The 17907-nt window shown below is 44.8% G+C and overlaps 1 protein-coding gene across 9 annotated transcripts in view; it reads right to left on the bottom strand.

Moving 5' to 3' along the window:
- Positions 1 to 755: 755 nt before the first annotated feature.
- mcf2la (mcf.2 cell line derived transforming sequence-like a) overlaps positions 756 to 17907 on the bottom strand; it is a 307378-nt gene continuing 290226 nt past the window's right edge. For 6 of the 9 annotated variants that reach the window (XM_063051229.1, XM_063051230.1, XM_063051226.1 and 3 more), the window contains 4 exons: positions 9290 to 9405; positions 7371 to 7483; positions 3740 to 3843; positions 756 to 2272 (listed from right to left, as the gene is read on the bottom strand). In XM_063051229.1, the coding sequence (XP_062907299.1) occupies positions 2178 to 2272; positions 3740 to 3843; positions 7371 to 7483; positions 9290 to 9405 (428 nt within the window). In that variant the 3' untranslated portion in view covers positions 756 to 2177. The remainder of the gene's footprint in view (positions 2273 to 3739; positions 3844 to 7370; positions 7484 to 9289; positions 9406 to 17907) is intronic. The other 3 variants (XM_063051232.1, XM_063051234.1, XM_063051235.1) reach the window with 3 other exon arrangements.

Here is a 17907-nt window from a genome sequence, read left to right as displayed (position 1 = left end):
ATTACACACACAACTGGAGTGGAAGGAAGTCATCCCTAGTTTTAAGGGGCTATCTATGTATTGTAGTCCTGACATAAGTTCCAAACCACAATGTCAACCACCCTCTTCCTCTGCCAATGCTGCCTGAACTATTAAGTTCCTCCAGCACCTTTATATGTTGCTACGTATGCATAGTTGTGTGTGGCTGTGTCAGAAATATGATTATAGCATTGTTTGTAGAAGGTTTGTGTATAAGGAATCAATTTGCAGAAATGTGTGATACCGAATGCAGAATTGTTTGGTTGTAATGAGTGTAGGAATGCACGCTGCTGGAAATCTGTGTGAAATTATTTTATTTATTTATTTTGGAGATGCAGCGTGGAACAGGCCCCTCTGGTCTGACGAACTGTGCTGCCCAGTAACCCACTGATTTTACCCTAGGCTAATCACAGGACAATTTACAATGACCAATTAACCACTAACCGGTACCTCACTGGACTGTGGAAGGAAACCAGAGCACCTGGAGGAAACCCATGCACACACGGGAAGAACTTTCTTATCGAGGACGCTTCATCAGGAGCTGTAATAGGGTCACGCTAACCATCATGCTACTGTGGTGTAGAGAGACCTATCGAGAAGTGTATGTGTAAGAAATTGTGGCAACATGTTTGTGTTTGTGTGTTTCATATTTGTCTGTATCTATGAATCAATTTAAACATTTGGGTACTCTGCCAGTGGTTTGTTGATGAGCAAGCTGAGATGGTGTTAAACAATTATCATAGTTTATTGGTGAGCTGAAAAGCATTACATACATACGCTGCATTACAATTATTTTGCAATATATTTCAAACTTATAGAAAGTAATCCTTATAAATAGTACAATATAAAAGATGAGAACTATTCCAATAATATTTCTTACTTTATTGTATACATGCTTCCATACACAAAATACAGTTGGACACAACTTGGACAGGATCTAAATGATGGACTTCAGTGATTAAACTGGACAGAGTATGCTGCGCCAGAAGTGCCAAGACGTTTACTGCATTGCAAAATCTAAAAGAGAGCGTTTTAAAAGTGTGATCAATAGCCAAATATTGGACCCATGAAAATCCTAAAAGGCCTGACATCAGCCCCAGCTGAGGCTATTAATGCCCAGCAGTCACTGTCGCATCTGCTAGTGAGGCTGACACTGGGTGAGGAGCTGCTGGCAGATCTGTGCAGATAGCACCCAAGTAAGCTATTATATCTGGAGTTCATGTCCATGGCCAAGAACAAAATTAATTTGCTACAATGTACTCAAACACCAAGGTTCAAGGACACTGTGAAGAACCTTCTATTTGTACCATGCTTACTCTTGGTAAAGAGTTCCTAATATATCAATTGACAATGGCAGCAATTTTGCTGTCTCTATAATATAGTGCTTATGGGACTATGGAATGCTGGGGGTGGGGTGGAGCAACACAGGACTTCAACAGGTGGATGGAAAAAGTGATGGAAAACAAAAAAAAACATGGAAGCTTGTTATGTAAACACTCTTAAATACTTCAGCTCGAAATGGTAAATGTTCAACGTTTCTAGATCAGATTTTCTCAGGGTTTATTAAGAAGAGGTTCCTCTCCCATACACTGGGTTCTGGGGACAGATGCATGTAACGGGCACACACACTTCGAAGCATCCGAAAATCACAATTAAGCGCTAGAAAGTGCAGCTCAGTACGACTGCCGGTTTCCCAAAAATATTCAGAGCCCCTGATGAAGTACCTAACAGCTTTTTATTATTGTCACCATTGTTTCCATAATGAGCACACTCTTCCTAACATGGCCCCACATTACTGCCTTCATCACTGCTCTCTACTCTACCATGCTGCCTGGGCCTACAACTTAGCTTCTTGTCCATCAGAAAGTGGTCACAGCACTCAGCATTCAGCTTCACACAGAGCGCAGCCTCAGTGTTCATGGATGTTATTTAGCTCCCGGCTCCCCATTGCTGAAGGCACCCACTTTCAGCTCCAGGAATATCGGTGGTAACCTCCACTCTAGGGAAAGCTCTGGAAATGTGAAAACCACAGCTGGCATCGACCATAAGCCCAGGGTGCGAAGGAGAAGCAGCAGGACAACTTATGGACTCTCTACCTCAGTGCCGGTTACATTAGAAAGGGAAAGGTTTGAGAAGAAGGACCACCAATCTTGTAAGTCTTAGCCCTTAATATCGCTGATGCTGATGCCACTAGCTGTATAATGGTCAGTGCAGCTTGGTGAAGAGCTCAGAGTACTTGAAGCACTGGCTGACTCTAGATTTAAAGAGAGAGAGAGTGAATAAAAAATTAAGAACAAGCACCACAAGGATATTGAACCAAATACAGAGAAAAAGGCTTTTCCTATTCTGAGGCCAAAAGCTAGTAGTTTACTTAGAGCTTGGACAGTTTCCAGTTTGTTCTTCTCACAGGTAAAATACAAGTGAGTGTGAAAAGTGCATTTGGGAAGAGGAAAGCACATCCCAGTTAATAGAAGGATCCTCTGCAGTATTAATGCACAGAGTGATGTTGGGTCCAATCCGTAGCTGACTTAAATTGGCCACACAAGTAGATAGGGTGATAAGGATGGTGAATGGAATGCTTGCCTTTCTTGGTCAGGGCATTTAGTAGAATTGTCAGAAAGTCATGTTACAACTGTTAGGTTGCATGCAATTCTGGTCACCCGATTGTAGGAAGGATGTGGGGGCTTTGGAGACAATACAGAAGAGGTTCACCAGGATGCTGCCTGGATTAGAGAGCATGAGCTTTAAGGAGAGGTTAGACAGACAGTTGTTTATCCAGAGTGCTGGAAACTGAGGGGAGACTAATAAAAGTTTACAAAATTATGAGCATAGGTAATGCAAATAATAGGATTCTTTTTCTCAGATTAAAAATGTCAATACTGGAGGAAATATATTTAAAGTCAGAGGGGGAAAGTTCAAAGGAAATGTGTAGGGCAAGGTTTTTTTTACACACAGTGGTTGATGCCTGAAACAGATTGTCAGGGATCGTGGTGAATGAGAAGCTATTAGATACATGGAAATGCAGGGAGTAGAGTAATATGGACCATGCACAGGCAGAAGAGAGTTCAGCGCAGACATTGTAGGCCCAAGGGAGACACCAGAAAACTGCAGATGCTGGAGTCTGGGGCAACAAAACAATTGCTAGAGGCAGAGCCTACAGAGTAAAATGGATAGTCAACATTTCGGATCAAGGCCTTTCATCTGATCTCCAGGTGCTGTCTGACCTGTTGTGTTCCTCCGATGCATTTTGTGTTGACTGTACACTGTGATGTACTGTTCTATATTCTACAAAGTAACAGTAATTGTGTCACCTTCATACACATTATGTGAGCATTGAGTTCCCAATTTCGTTGTGCACTAGGCCAAACTGGTGTTAATGAGATTAGGACAAGCAGGTCAGTTCACTGATTGTAGTACACTAAAAGCATGAAGGAACAAGTTAATAATGGGGTTAGTTAGCTCTCTGGTTTGGTACATAACAGACTGGACAACATAATAATGGGCCAAGCAGCATAAGAACCTGGGGTAACAGGTGAGAAGGGAATAAGACACTGGAGGTAGAACATGCGAATGGAGGGGGCAATATGTTAATAAAGAGAGACTAATTATACCCATCAGTGGGTGTGCTGTGCTGGATGGGTGCCATTCATGATGGCTGTTGGATCCTGAGGAGTTAATAATGCTGGTCTATAGCGAGCAGCCAACCTAAGATCTTTCTTACCTGAGCTGCTTATGGACCGAGAAGAACTAGAATCTCTGAGCAGTGTCTGTAGGATTGTAGCTGGAACCCAGCCCTCTTTATTTGTATTGAGATTTCTTACGAGCCTTAGAGCAAAATAAAACCTGTATGAGCTTCACCCCTAATCCATTTTTAGCACTGAGGTAACAACATACTGATTATTGGAAACACAAAATACTCTGCAGATGCTGGGGTCAAGGCAACACTCACAACATGCTAGAGGAACTCAGCAGGTCAGGCAGCATCCACGGAAATGATCAGTCAGGGTTCCGGCCCGAAACGTTGACTGATCATTTCCACGGATGCTGCCTGATCTGCTGAGTTCCTCCAGCGTGCTGTGAATGTATACTGATTATTGGGCCAGTAATCACTGAATATGGACTTACAAAGCTAATACATGCAAAGATGCTCTGGAGTTAACTCTAAAGGGACTGGAATGAATAATTAACTGTTAAACATTTGATAAAAAATCCAGCTGTGCAGCATTCAACATCATTCTTGTAGAAAAGAAACATACTAAATGGGCAAACTGATATTACATATCCATCTAAACCCCAATCCTGTCACCCTTATCTTGCAGTAGGAGAATGACATCTTCTTAGAGGAGAGGGTCACTGCAGTAGTATAATGTTGTACAGTATTATGTTCATAGACAACTTTGTGACAAACACTGTATTTCCTCCTTCAAGTGATACGTAGTTCTGATCACATTCAGACAGGATAATAAAGAAAGCAGCTAATTGTTTACATCGTGCTCAGCAATTGTATGATTTCAATCACGTGTATAAAAGGGGTCCATCAATGTTCTGGACCTGTCAGCATAAACATTTTGCATGCTTGACTAGAATTCAAATGAACTCTAAAGTGATTGGAAATAGACCATCTGAGACTGGGACCAGGAAGACCATGGATTGTTATTGAATAATGATAAACTACCAAAGGTATGCATAACTACCTTTATCAATGGAAGAGGGCTGAAAAGAGATTTGTCAATGGCTGTTTGCTTGAGATTCAATGAGGTGCACATCAAAAATGGCAACTTGGGCTGTAGTGTTTGTTATTCCTTTCATCTTCCTTCTTTCGCTCTTCCTCATCCCAAGTTGTCCTGTTGTATCATCTATGTTTGTTACTGTGGAGGGCTGTGCACTCTGTTCCTGTCATCCTGCACTTCTGCATATTGAAGGTGTCTTCACTGATGTCCAAACATCCGAAGCACATTGCCACCATGACAGTGGCTTGCAAAGTTTCACACGCTGGCTTTGGTGATGCCCCTCTTTGCTTGGGTTTCTCTTAGGTCTGCAGCCATTTTTTTGTGGGCATCTCTCATCTTTGAACACTTGGCCAGTAAAGCTGCTGGAGCATGGGACGAAATTGGGGAAAGTGGTGTGCCCAGGATAAAAGCATCAGGCCAGCTGTTAGGGAGGCTTGTGCACAGCTGTATAAATGGTGTTCTTGTCAGTTTACAGACTGACTGCACATTGATGTGTTGGAGTTTGGAAGAATGGTGGTGACTTTATTTGGAGATATCAAATCCAAAAGGGGCTTAACAGGGTAAATGTTGGAATGTTTTCACGATTGGGAGAGTCATGAAAAAGGGGACATGACAGCCAAATGACAGTCATAAATCTGGTGTGTAGAAATTTCTTCTCTCAGAAGGTAGTGACTTCCTCAAATACTCTAACACTGTGAACGGTAGAATGAGGGACCCTGAAGAGCAGCTAGCTGGCACTGCAATTGCTGGCATGGACATCTTTGGAGTACTGCATACCCTACAATAGGAGTTATGTCATTAAGATAGACAAGGTGGAAATAAGATTTATGAAGATGTTAATTGGATTGGAGGGTTTGGGTTATGAGGTAAGCTGGATAGGCTGGGGATGTTTCCCATAGGAAGTGGAGGGTCCACTTGAGAGGTTAATGAAATTATGAAGGGCATTAATAAGGTGAATAGCCAAAGTCATTTTTCCACGGTAGGAGAGTCCATTTAGAGGACATAGATTTCAAGTGACCGGAGAAAACTTCAAAAGTGACCTGTGAAGTGACTTGTCCACACAGAGGATGGTGTGCATATGGAAACAATTGCCAGAGGAAGTGCGAGGGGTGGGTGCAATAACAACAGTTAAAATGTGTTTGGACAGTTACATGGATGGGGAAGTTCAGAGGGATGTAGGCCAAATAAAAACAAGTAGAATTAACTCCATTAGGCAACTTGGGGAAAACTTTTGGGAAGAAAAAAGTAACAAACTTCAGAACTGAATTGAACTCATTAATATAATGCAACGGTCCCTCACCACCGGGCCGCGGACCGGTACCGGGCCGCAAAGCATGCACTACCGGGCCGTGAGGAAATGATATGATTTGGCAATATGAGTCAGCTGCACCATATCTCTGCAATGAATGCAACGAAAACTAAATTGTGGAATAGACTGGACATAAGGAACTCCCGTTGAGTATCGCTGTCTCCCATCACCCCCCGATGGGACCATGTTGTTGCAGGGAACAAGTATTCAGCCCAGGGCTCCCACTGCTTCAGCGATATTGGTGTGTTGCAATTATTTTATATGTTCATATGGGGAAAATATGTGCCGTGTGTTTAATATCCAAATGTTACTTAAAATGTTATGATGCTATTGACTTATAAGTGACTTATATAACCATATAACAATTACAGTATGGAAACAGGCCATCTTGGCCTTTCTAGTCTGTGCCGAACGCTACTCTCACCTCGTCCCACCGACCGGCACTCAGCCCACAACCCTCCATTCCTTTCCTGACCATATACCTATCCAATTTTTCTTTAAATGACAATGTCAAACCTGCCTCTACCACTTCTACAGGAAGTTCGTTCAACACTTACTTCAAGCTCCCCTGTCCTCCCCTGATAATTGACTTATCACTATATTCACACGAGGAAAATATGCGCTGTGTGTTTAATATTAAATTCGTTAGATAAACCCTTTTCGAAACGAAATTGAGTGTATTAGCCATTTATCACCTATATTCCGGTCGTGATTAACCCCACCCCCACCGCCGCCCAGAACAGAATCGCCAAAAACAATTTGTAGAAAAAAAATTGGCACATACACGCATGCACACTGGTGCCTGCGCAAGGCTTCATGGTCATTGTAGTCATTTTGGGGTAAACACAATGTATTTGACTGCTACTCTTGTTCGTTGGCAACCCTACCCCCACCCCCACCCCACCCGGTCGGCCGGTCCACAAGAATATTGTCAATATTAAACTGGTCTACAGTGCACAAAAGGTTGGGGACCCCTGGCTTAAATCACCATGATAATGTTTGTCAGGTACCTCAGTACCTTCACATAAAATTTCAAGCTGCATTCATCTCTTGCTTACACTTCCCCACAGGTACCTTTGCATCAACCACTCTCACCCTGCATCACTCCCTCCTAGCTTCCACCCCATCACACTCTCCCTTTTCCTCTCTTCACCCTTCTTCTATCTCCAATTTATTCCCAGTTCTGATTAAATGTAAACGATTCAAAGCTTAAACTGATTCTCTCATCACACATTCTTCCTGATGTCTGAATATTTCCACAAGAATGTTGTAAGGTGTGCACCAGATGAACAAAAAGCAATATGTAGACATACCATCGTTCTTCCTGGCCCTCACAGATCAGCTGTAACATATCACCAGTGCACGCAATCAACTCATCTCCTCCTGACTTCCCAAAGTCTGCTGTAACTGTGTACTTCCCTGGAAGCTAAAGATTAAAATTAAAGATTAGCTTTATTTGTCCCATGCTGATCAAAACACTGAAACACACAGCGTCACTTGTGCCAATGACCAACACAGTCCGAGAATGTGCTGGGTGAGCTGGTAAGTGTTAACATGCTTCTGGTACCAAAATTGCATGCCCACAACTTACCATCCATAGAGTTTTGGAATGTGGGTGGAAATCAGGTCACCTAGAGGAAACCCACATGGTCACAGAGACTCCTGCACAAACTCGTAACAGACAGCAACAGGGAATGAGTCACAATCACTGACAGTCATTGCACTAACTACTACGCTATCAAGCAGCCTTCTGCTGGTGAGAGAAATTGTCAGAACGAAGCAAAGATCAATGGCAGCAATGGGGTCTTGGGGAAACAGCTGGGCTGGGGAGAGAAGGCCAGGCTAGGGCCTGGGGGAAACGGCTGGGGAGAGACCGGAAGTGAAAGGACAGCCAGAGGAAGACAAAACAGAATGGAATTAATTGAAAAAGGTGAAATATAAATGTTTCTATTTTAATCATTCATCCCCAGTATTCTTGTTGTGTACTGTCTGTTTTGACTGGTGAGGTCATGTGAGTCCCTCTCTCTTTTGCCTTCATGCTGTCTTTGACTTCCCTTGCCAACCAGTTTCCTTTACCTTGAGCTCCCTAATTAAATCTGGTTCATTATACAACACCCCGTCCAGAACTGCCTTTCTTAGAGGGCTTAACTACAAGCTGCTCTAAAAAGCCATCTCATAGGCATTCTACGAATTGCTTCTCTTGGGATGCTGGCCATTCAGAAATTTGATGGCTGATGGAAAGAAGCTGTCCCTCAATCACCAAGTGTGTGCCTTCAGGCTTCTGTACCTCCTCTTGATGGTGGCAATGAGAACAAGGCATGACCTGGGTGCTGAGGGTCCTCAATGGTGGATGCTGCCTTTCTGAGGCATCGTTTCTTGATGTCCTGGATGCTACAGAGGGGAGTGCCCATGATAGAGCTGATTAAGTTTACAACTCTCTGCAGCTTACTTCAATCCTATGCCGTAGTCTCCCCTCCCCCATACCAGACTGTGATGCAGCCAGGTAGAATGCTCTCCACCGTACATCTGTAGAAATTTGTGAATGTCTTTGGTGACATTCCAAATCCCTTCAAACTTCTAATGAAATATAGCTGCTGCCGTGCCTTCTTTCTAGTTGCAATAATACGTTGGATCCAGGCAGCTCCTCAGGAGCTCAAAATTGCTCACTTGTTCCACTTCTGATCTCTCTGTGTCTCATGTGTGCTCCTTGGTCTTACCCTTTCTGAAGTCCACTAACAGCTCTTTGGTCTTACTGGCATTGAGTGCAAGGTTGTTGTTGTAATACCACTCAACTAGCTGATGTATCTCATTCCCGTACGCACTCTCGTCACTACCTGAAATTCTGCCAACAATAGTTGTATCGTCAGCAAATTCATAGATGGCATTTCAGCGATGCCTAGCCACACGGTCATGGTGTAGACAGTAGAGCTATGGGCTAAGCACATAGACCTGAGGTGCACCAGTGTTGATTGTCAGTAAGTTGGAAATGTTATTTCCAGTCTGCACAGATTGTGGTCTTCCGGTTAGGATGTCAAGGGAGATACAAAGCCCCAGGTTCTGGAGCTTTTTGGTCAGAACTGTAGAAATGATTGTGTTAAAACACTGAACAGTAGTCAATAAGCAACATCCTGGCATCAGTATTTAATGTTACACTTGAGATGTTAACAGCTGCTCCCAGCCCAGCATCTTTGAATGTGCTCACACCATAATGGTGACTAGAGGTTGTACTTACCAACTTTCTACTTGTTTCCTCTTCACAGTCTGAAGAGTTGAGTTGGTCATCAGCACTGGACCAGCCATCATTGTTTTCTTCTGGTATATCTAGGGAATGTGACACCTTGGTCCAGCCTACAGGGTAGACAGATCTACTAAGCACAGTTTAAGATCATGAACACATATCATGATAAAGAATGTTAACAAGTAAAAGTAAATGGAACAAAATCCCTCAAGATAGATCATTAAAATTTTTACATTTAAAAATTCATTCTGAAGATTGGGGTTAACTATTAAGAAATACTGTATATTTTAAGCTTAAGTTGAATTCCAGAATTTGCTGCTCATCCCTGGAGTACCTGCATGTGTATTAAATCACTCATATCATTAAACACTAAAACAGACTTTATTTGTTCTAATTGTGTTTTCTTGTAAAACGTGTATAAGTTTTGTTTATGTACATATATTTTGTGAATGGTTCCTAAGGTTGTCATAGCCGAGGTGGTAGTGGGGATAAGCTCCCACTACTATAAAGTGCTCCAAATGGCATGCGACTCTTAACAGCCTCTGACAACCAAGTCCAACTCTCAGCCTTCTTGTGTGACTTAGCTACTGTGACAAGAATACACATAGATAAGATGTTAGCTGTCCTGTGTGATCAGCAGTTGGTCTGCCACCTGTCTTCAAGAGAGAGATAAGGAACACAATGAAACAGCATCTGGAGATGTGTAATGAAGGGACGGGGGAGAGAGCTGTCTGGAGCGGCTCCCCCTTTGAACCCTGAACTGTTTGAAGTGATGGACAGGCGATACCCCAGCAGGGGGATTAAAAGGGACAGGTTCGCTAAGGCAAGACACACACGACACCCGAGGTAACGAGACCCTGGAAGCGGTGCGCCTCTCACGAGTCGGTGGGAAGTATCGGACCTTAAACACACAGGGTGGAAAGGTACGATCAGCAGGAACCCGGTGTGTGTCCACCCTCACTTGGGTGCCGGGTTCACTGCAGAGGATCGACCGCATCTGGAGGAGGGGTCACAGTCGGTAACCTCAGGTGACATCACAAAGGACTCGCCTGAAAGCTGCTTGTGAGCAATATCGCCGGTCTGTGAGTGAAGCAGTGTTCTGAATGATCAGTTGTTCCTGTTCTCTCTCTCTCTCTCCCCCCACGTTGTCCATCGCCATGGCAACGATTACTGCGAACTGAACTGCTAAGTTGGACTGAACTTTGTGTCACTTTGAAATTGGTCATTTATCCCTAGACAACGATAGAGCTTGATTGATGCTGTTATCTTAATTCTGTGCATATGTGTGTTTATCATTGCTGAACTGTTGCATTTATTATCCTTTCGATTACTGCGTTGCTTGTTTCTTTAATAAAACTTTCTTAGTTCTAGTAATCCAGACTCCAACTGAGTGATCCATTTCTGCTGGTTTGGCAACCCAGTTACGGGGTACGTAACATAAGTGGGGTTCTCGTCCGCGATTTTGAACGCTAAATTTGAGACGGAGTAAATTGATTGGGGTAAAATTCCCGAAAGAAAGAAAAAACAAACAGCAGAAATGGAGGCTGAGGAATTTATAAAGGCGTTGACCTTGGAGGCATTAGAGGATGCCAGGAAATCGGAATTGGTAGCTGTGGCCAAACGGTTGAATCTTGCTAAGGTGAAGTCGACAATGAGGAGAGAGGAGATACACAGAGCTATTGTAGAGCACTATGTATCCAAGGGTGTGTTTCCCCAAGGCGAGCTGGGGGTGGTGTCTATTGAAAAACCTGCTGGAGACGCAGTACAGGTACAGCTTGAAAAACTGAGACTCGAGCACGAGTTCCGGGTACGGCAGTTAGAACACGAAGAGAAGCAGTTAGAAAGGCGGGAGAAAGAGAAAGAGGTAGAAAGGCAAGAGAGAGAGAGAGAGAGAGAGTTAGAGAGAGAAGAGAAAGAGAGAGAGAGACAGTTGGAGAGAGAGGAGAAAGAGAGGCAATGGGAGCGAGAAGAGAGAGGGAAACAGAGGGAAAGGGAATTTGAGCTGGAGAAGTTAAAGATAAGGGCCGAGCAGGGGCTCGTGCCGAACCAAGGTGGAGGGTTCCGGGCGACCCAGGAGGTTAGGCTGGTTCCCCCATTTGACGATACCGACGTGGATCGGTACTTCCTCCACTTCGAAAAAGTGGCTATAAGTCAGGACTGGCCGAGGGATAAGTGGGTTGTTTTACTTCAGAGTGTACTGAAAGGGAAAGCCCAAGAAGCTTACTCCGCTTTGTCTGCGGAAGATGCCCAGAGGTATGAGGTGGTAAAAGAGGCCATCCTCAGGATTTATGAGTTGGTCCCGGAGGCATACCGGCAGAGGTCCCGGAATGTGAGGAAGCAGCGTCTGGAGTTTTTGGAGTATTTGGAGTTTGCACATATTTGGAGTTTGCCCGTGAGATGCAGACATATTGTGAGCGTTGGTGCGCCTCGAAGGGGGTAGAGGGGGATTATGACAGCCTGCTACAACTGATCCTGATTGAGCAGTTTAAAGGTTGTGTCCCTGAGGGTATGAGACCCTACCTCGATGAGAAAGAGGCAGCCACGTTAGCCGCAACTGCTAAGTTAGCGGATGAGTATGCGTTGACGCATAAAATGAAGTTTGCCCCGAGTAAAGGCTACCAGAAGGGTAGTCAGGACGGCGGGGAAGTCCGCCGGAAAAGTCAGAAAGTAAGCCGGGGACTAGTGAAAAGGATAAGGTCGACCGGGAGCAGTCTGGTAGGAAGTCTCCTGGGTCGTCTGTTATAATTGTGGGAAAGCCGGACACTTTGCATCCAGGTGCTTTGCCCCAAAGAAGGAGGTGGGAAAAGGAAAAACGGCAATTTTGAATGGCTGTATCAAGCTGTTAAGCGAACCGCTAGGGAAGGGCAGGTCTGCCAAAGTCCAGGAAGGGCGCGAGAGGTTTATCTCAGTTTATCTTCAGTGTCAGTGAAGGAGGGGTTAAAACCAGTTCCAGTGCAGATCTGGAGAGACACGGGAGCGTGTCAGTCACTCATACTGAAGAGTGTATTAGAGTTTAGCTCAGAGACCCAGACTGGGGAGGTAGAGGTCAAAGGTGTTGGGGAAGGGACAGAGTCAGTCCCTTTGCACCAGATACACTTACAAAGCAACCTGGTCTCTGGACTAGTCACGATCGGGGTGAGGTCCGAATTACCGATGAAAGGCGTGGAAGTCTTGCTCGGTAATGACATCGCCGGGGGAATCGTTTTCCCAATCGTGAGATTGACAGGTCAGCCTGCCAGCAGTGAGGCCCCGCCCATGGACTCACAGGTTCATCATGGGGCTGCGGTAGTGAATTTAACTGCGGTGGTAAATTTAGCTGAAACGTTTCTGCCAGTCTTGTACGAGACGGGGTAGAAAATGAAAAGAAGGAGTGTAGTGAGACAAGAGGTAGTGAGGGAGCTGGGACAGATGTAGCAGTAGCCAGGAAAGAATTTGTGCAGACGCAGGACGCGAGACGAAGGGCTGATGGTTTCGGCAGAGACAGCTCTCTCTGACACAGCTTTAACAAGGGAACTAGTAGGCTATTGTGTGGAGGAGGAAGTGCTAAGGAAAAAAGGGAAATCAAGTACAGTACCCGCAGATGAGGAATGGGGGGTGGTGCAAAAGAGTTATGGGGATGAGATTTTTAACATGGCCCACGAGGTACCCGCCGGTGGACATTTTGCGGTGCTGGAGGAAACAGTTGGTGGAATCATGAAAGAGATTTACCGGCTGCCCAGAGGGAAGAATGTTATTGATCATCACCGACGCGAACTGAGACGGTCACCGGCTTTTGATATGCTAACAAACCTAGTCGGTGTTAGCGTGGAAATCAATGAAGCTAGGGGCCCCCGATAAGAGGAAAAAACCATTTTGAAAAGATTAGTATGGAATCGATCAGATGGGAGAAGGCTATTGTTTTGGCCAGGTCTACTGATAAGGTCTCTCCCTTAATCCCCGAACAACGCGAATCTTTAGCAGAAGTAATTAAACGACTCGCACCCGTGTGCTTGATTGTCCCGAGGCGATGCAAAGAACTGGGACGTTGGGTGATGTCTGTTACAATAGGCCAGCCTAGCAAACAACAACCATATATAATGAGTAATTCAGTGACTAAAGGGCTGATGAACACAGAGGTGTGTATTGGCAATTTAATACGGCTGTCTGAAGCCAGCTTGATAGTGAACCTTGAAGAAAATGAATTCGGCCACACGAGGGTCACTTACCTGGGAATTGTGGTGACACAGGGGCAGCTGGCAGCGATGCAAGCTACAGTGCAGGCTATCGCTGACCTCCCAACCCCGACAGACAAGAGGGCCCCCAGAAGGCTCTTGGAGAAGGTGGGGTACTGTAGGAAGTTTTGCAATAACTCTGTGGTCACTACCCCTCCCCCTCCTACTAAGCCCTTGCGAGAGAAAACTGAGTCGGAATGGGACGACCCTTGTTATTGTGATCCGGGACAAAACCAAATGAGAGGTTACATTGATCGCAATTCATCAGTGTTTTTGGCCACTATGAAGTTTGCTGAGTTGGAGCCGGTCTAAGGGATTATTAATAACACATATAAAAGGAACAGAAAATGTGATGACTGTCTGTCAAGGTGTTGACAACTTCAAACTCGCTGTGTTAGCCAAATGGCTGATAAAGATGTATATTTGTGTGTGTATCAAATAATGTATTCATGTTTGTAATTTTTACCTCCCGGTAAAAATCCTTAAAGGGGGGAAGTGTGACGAGAATACACATAAATAAGATGTTAGCTGTCCTGTGTGATCAGCAGTTGGTCTGCCACCTGTCTTCAAGAGAGAGATAAGGAACACAATGAAACAGCATCTGGAGATGTGTAATGAAGGGACGGGAGAGAGAGCTGTCTGGAGCGGCTCCCCCTTTGAACCCTGAACTGTTTGAAGTGATGGACAGGCGATACCCCAGCAGGGGGATAAAAAGGGACAGGTTCGCTAAGGCAAGACACACACGACACCCGAGGTAACGAGACCCTGGAAGCGGTGCGCCTCTCACAAGTCGGTGGGAGTACCGGACCTTAAACGCACAGGGTGGAAAGGTACGATCAGCGGGAACCCGGTGTGTGTCCGCCCTTGCCTGGGTGCCGGGTTCACTGCAGAGGATCGACCGCATCTGGAGGAGGGGTCACAGTCGGTAACCTCAGGTGACATCACCAAGGACCTGCCCAAAAGCTGCTTGTGAGCAATATGGCCGGTCTGTGAGTGGAAGCCGTTTCTGAATGATCGGTCGTTCCCGTTCTCTCTCTCTCTCCCCCCACGTTGTCCATCGCCATGGCAACGATTACTGCGAACTGAACTGCTAAATTGGACTGAACTTTGTGTCACTTTGAAATTGGTCATTTATCCCTAGACAACGATAGAGCTTGATTAATGCTGTTATCTTAATTCTGTGCATATGTGTGTTTATCATTGCTGAACTGTTGCATTTATTATCCTTTCGATTACTGTGTTGCTTGTTTCTTTAATAAATCTTTCTTAGTTCTAGTAATCCAGACTCCAACTGAGTGATCCATTTCCGCTGGTTTGGCAACCCAGTTACGGGGTACGTAACACTACTAGGCCCAGCGGAACTGTTTCTACTGACAAGAGAAGGGGCAAAGGCGGACCACTGGCACCTCAAAACCAGTCTTTTCCGGCAGATGGGGCTCATCAGCCTTGGATGGCAGCCCACCTAGGAGAAGGAAAACTCTGATTTTAAACCTCTGCTGCCTTGCAGCCAGACCCACCCATGGGGAAGGCTTTGGGAGTAAACCCTGAGGAAGAAATCCGGAGCCAGGGTCCCTAAGGCAGTTTGATGTTGCTTACAACTTCACTTTGGCAACCTCTGCGACAACACTGGTGCCAAGCTGTATCGGCGCTTGCCCTTCCCTTGGACTACATCAGTGATGTGGAGGGGGGAACCCACTGCATGGACAACAGCCGGTTCTTTGAATCTTCCCACCCAGGCCTGTGCCCTGGAGAGGGCACAATCCACCAGAGGTGCAAATCCATGATCCCCTGGGATCGACGGCTGCCTACTACTATTTTGTGAATGCTGCTTATATGCTGTATGCCTGTGATGCTGTTGCAAGTTTTTCATTGCTCCAGTACACACACATACTTGCGCTTATGGCAATAAACTTGACTTTGACCTTAATGGAACCTTCCAATAGGATCTATGGAGTCTCCAATCACAAATCATGAAAACAAAGGTCTTCATTTAGCTGTGTCTGTGATGGCTATCAATTGTTCATGTACACAATATTTTTTCCCAGTATCTCAATCAACTCCCTATTCATCTACTCTGCAGGTAATTTCAACGGGCAATTGACCTAGAACCAGCATGACTCTGGAGTGTGAGAGGACACCAGAGCACTGGAGAAAACCACAAGGTCACTGAGATAACTGTACACAGACAGCACCCAAGGCCAGATTCAACCCATGACTGAAGATGTGAAGTTGCCAATAGGACAGTGTAGCCAGTCTGCCAGTGCTTTGTCACTGACCAAGGTCAGGAGGACTGAATATTGATATCAAAGCCTCTCTAACTTTCTCTTTTGCTTTCTTTATCAGGTTTGTGTGAACGTCGCCAGGTGTTGAGGGCCCAAGTTAGAGAGAGGTTGGGCAGGCTAGAAGTTTATACTTTGAATTGTAGGAGACAGAGTTGTATAAAATCATAGGGTGAATGCCATAGGGAAAGGGAATCAAAAACTTTAAGACTTAGATTTAAGGTGGAAGAAGAGAGATTTAAAAAGAACCTGAGTCATAACTTCTTCACACAGAGGTTGGTGGGCATATTGAATGAGCTGCTTCAAAAAGTGATTGTGGTAGGTACAATAACAACATTTGAAAGGTACATGGATGGGAACATGAATAGGGAAGGTTTAGAGGGATATGGGTATCCTAGTTGGTATAGTCTAGTTGGGCTGAAGGCCCTGTTTCTGTGTGGTATTCCTCTTTGTGCAATCCATTTTATTCAACAGTCTTACCAATATGAAACATCCCTCCCAGTTATTATATATCACACTATATCTTTCACTCAGATCACTTATCAAACCACCCTATATCTTTTATCTGAGTGGCAAGGTGGAGATATACCTCTACCAAAGGAGGTGTGAGGCACTCCTTCTCTCCACTAGCCTGCTTGGACACGGCATAGCTTGGACCTCCCCACACCCCCCCATCCCCATGATTAAAAACCATAAAAAACCATAGAAACTACGCACAGAAACAGGTCTTTTGGCCCTTCTTGGCTGTGCTGAACCATTTTCTGCCTAGTCCCACTGACCTGCACACGGACCATATCCCTCCATACACCTCCCATCCACGTATCTGTCCAATTTATTCTTCAATGTTAAAAAAGAACCCGTATTTACCACCTCGTCTGGCAGCTCATTCCATACTCCCACCACTCTCTGTGTGAAGAAGCCCCCCCTAATGTTCCCTTTAAACTTTTCCCCCCTCACCCTTAACCCATGTCCTCTGGTTTTTTTCTCCCTTTGCCTCAGTGGAAAAAGCCTGCTTGCATTCACTCTATCTATACCCATCATAATTTTATATACCTCTATCAAATCTCCCCTCATTCTTCTCCGCTCCAGGGAATAAAGTCCTAATCTATTCAACCTTTCTCTGTAACTGAGTTTCTCAAGTCCCGGCAACATCCTTGTAAACCTTCTCTGCACTCTTTCAACCTTATTTATATCCTTCCTGTAATTTGGTGACCAAAACTGAACACAATACTCCAGATTCGGCCTCACCAATGCCTTATACAACCTCATCACAACATTCCAGCTCTTATACTCAATACTTTGATTAATAAAGGCCAATGTACCAAAAGCTCTCTTTACGACCCTATCTAACTGTGACGCCACTTTTAGGGAATTTTGTATCTGCATTCCCAGATCCCTCTGTTCCACTGCACTCCTCAGTGCCTTACCATTAACCCTGTATGTTCTACGTTGGTTTGTCCTTCCAACGTGCAATACCTCACACTTGTCAGTATTAAACTCCATCTGCCATTTTTCAGCCCATTTTTCCAGCTGGTCCAAGTCCCTCTGCAGGCTCTGAAAACCTTCCTCACTGTCTACTACACCTCCAATCTTTGTATCATCAGCAAACTTGCTGATCCAATTTACCACATTATCATCCAGATCATTGATATAGATGACAAATAACAATGGACCCAGCACTGATCCCTGTGGCACACCACTAGTCACAGGCCTCCACCCAGAGAAGCAATTTTCTACCACCACTCTCTGGCTTCTTCCATCGAGCCAATGTCTAATCCAATTTACCACCTCTCCATGTATACCTAGCGACTGAATTTTCCTAACTAACCTCCCACGCGGGACCTTGTCAAAGGCCTTACTGAAGTCCATGTAGACAATATCCACTGCCTTCCCTTCATCCACTTTCCTGGTAACCTTCTCGAAAAACTCCAATAGATTGGTCAAACATGACCTACCACGCACAAAGCCATGTTGACTCTCCCTAATAAGCCCCTGTCTATCCAAATGCTTGTAGATTCTGTCTCTTAGTACTCCCTCCAATAACTTACCTACTACCGACGTTAAACTTACTGGCCTATAATTTCCTGGATTACTTTTCGATCCTTTTTTAAACAACGGAACA

This window comes from Mobula hypostoma, chromosome 6 (genome assembly GCF_963921235.1).
Source record: "Mobula hypostoma chromosome 6, sMobHyp1.1, whole genome shotgun sequence".
Taxonomy (NCBI): Eukaryota; Metazoa; Chordata; class Chondrichthyes; order Myliobatiformes; family Myliobatidae; genus Mobula; species Mobula hypostoma.
This window is presented reverse-complemented; position numbering and strand designations above follow the sequence as displayed.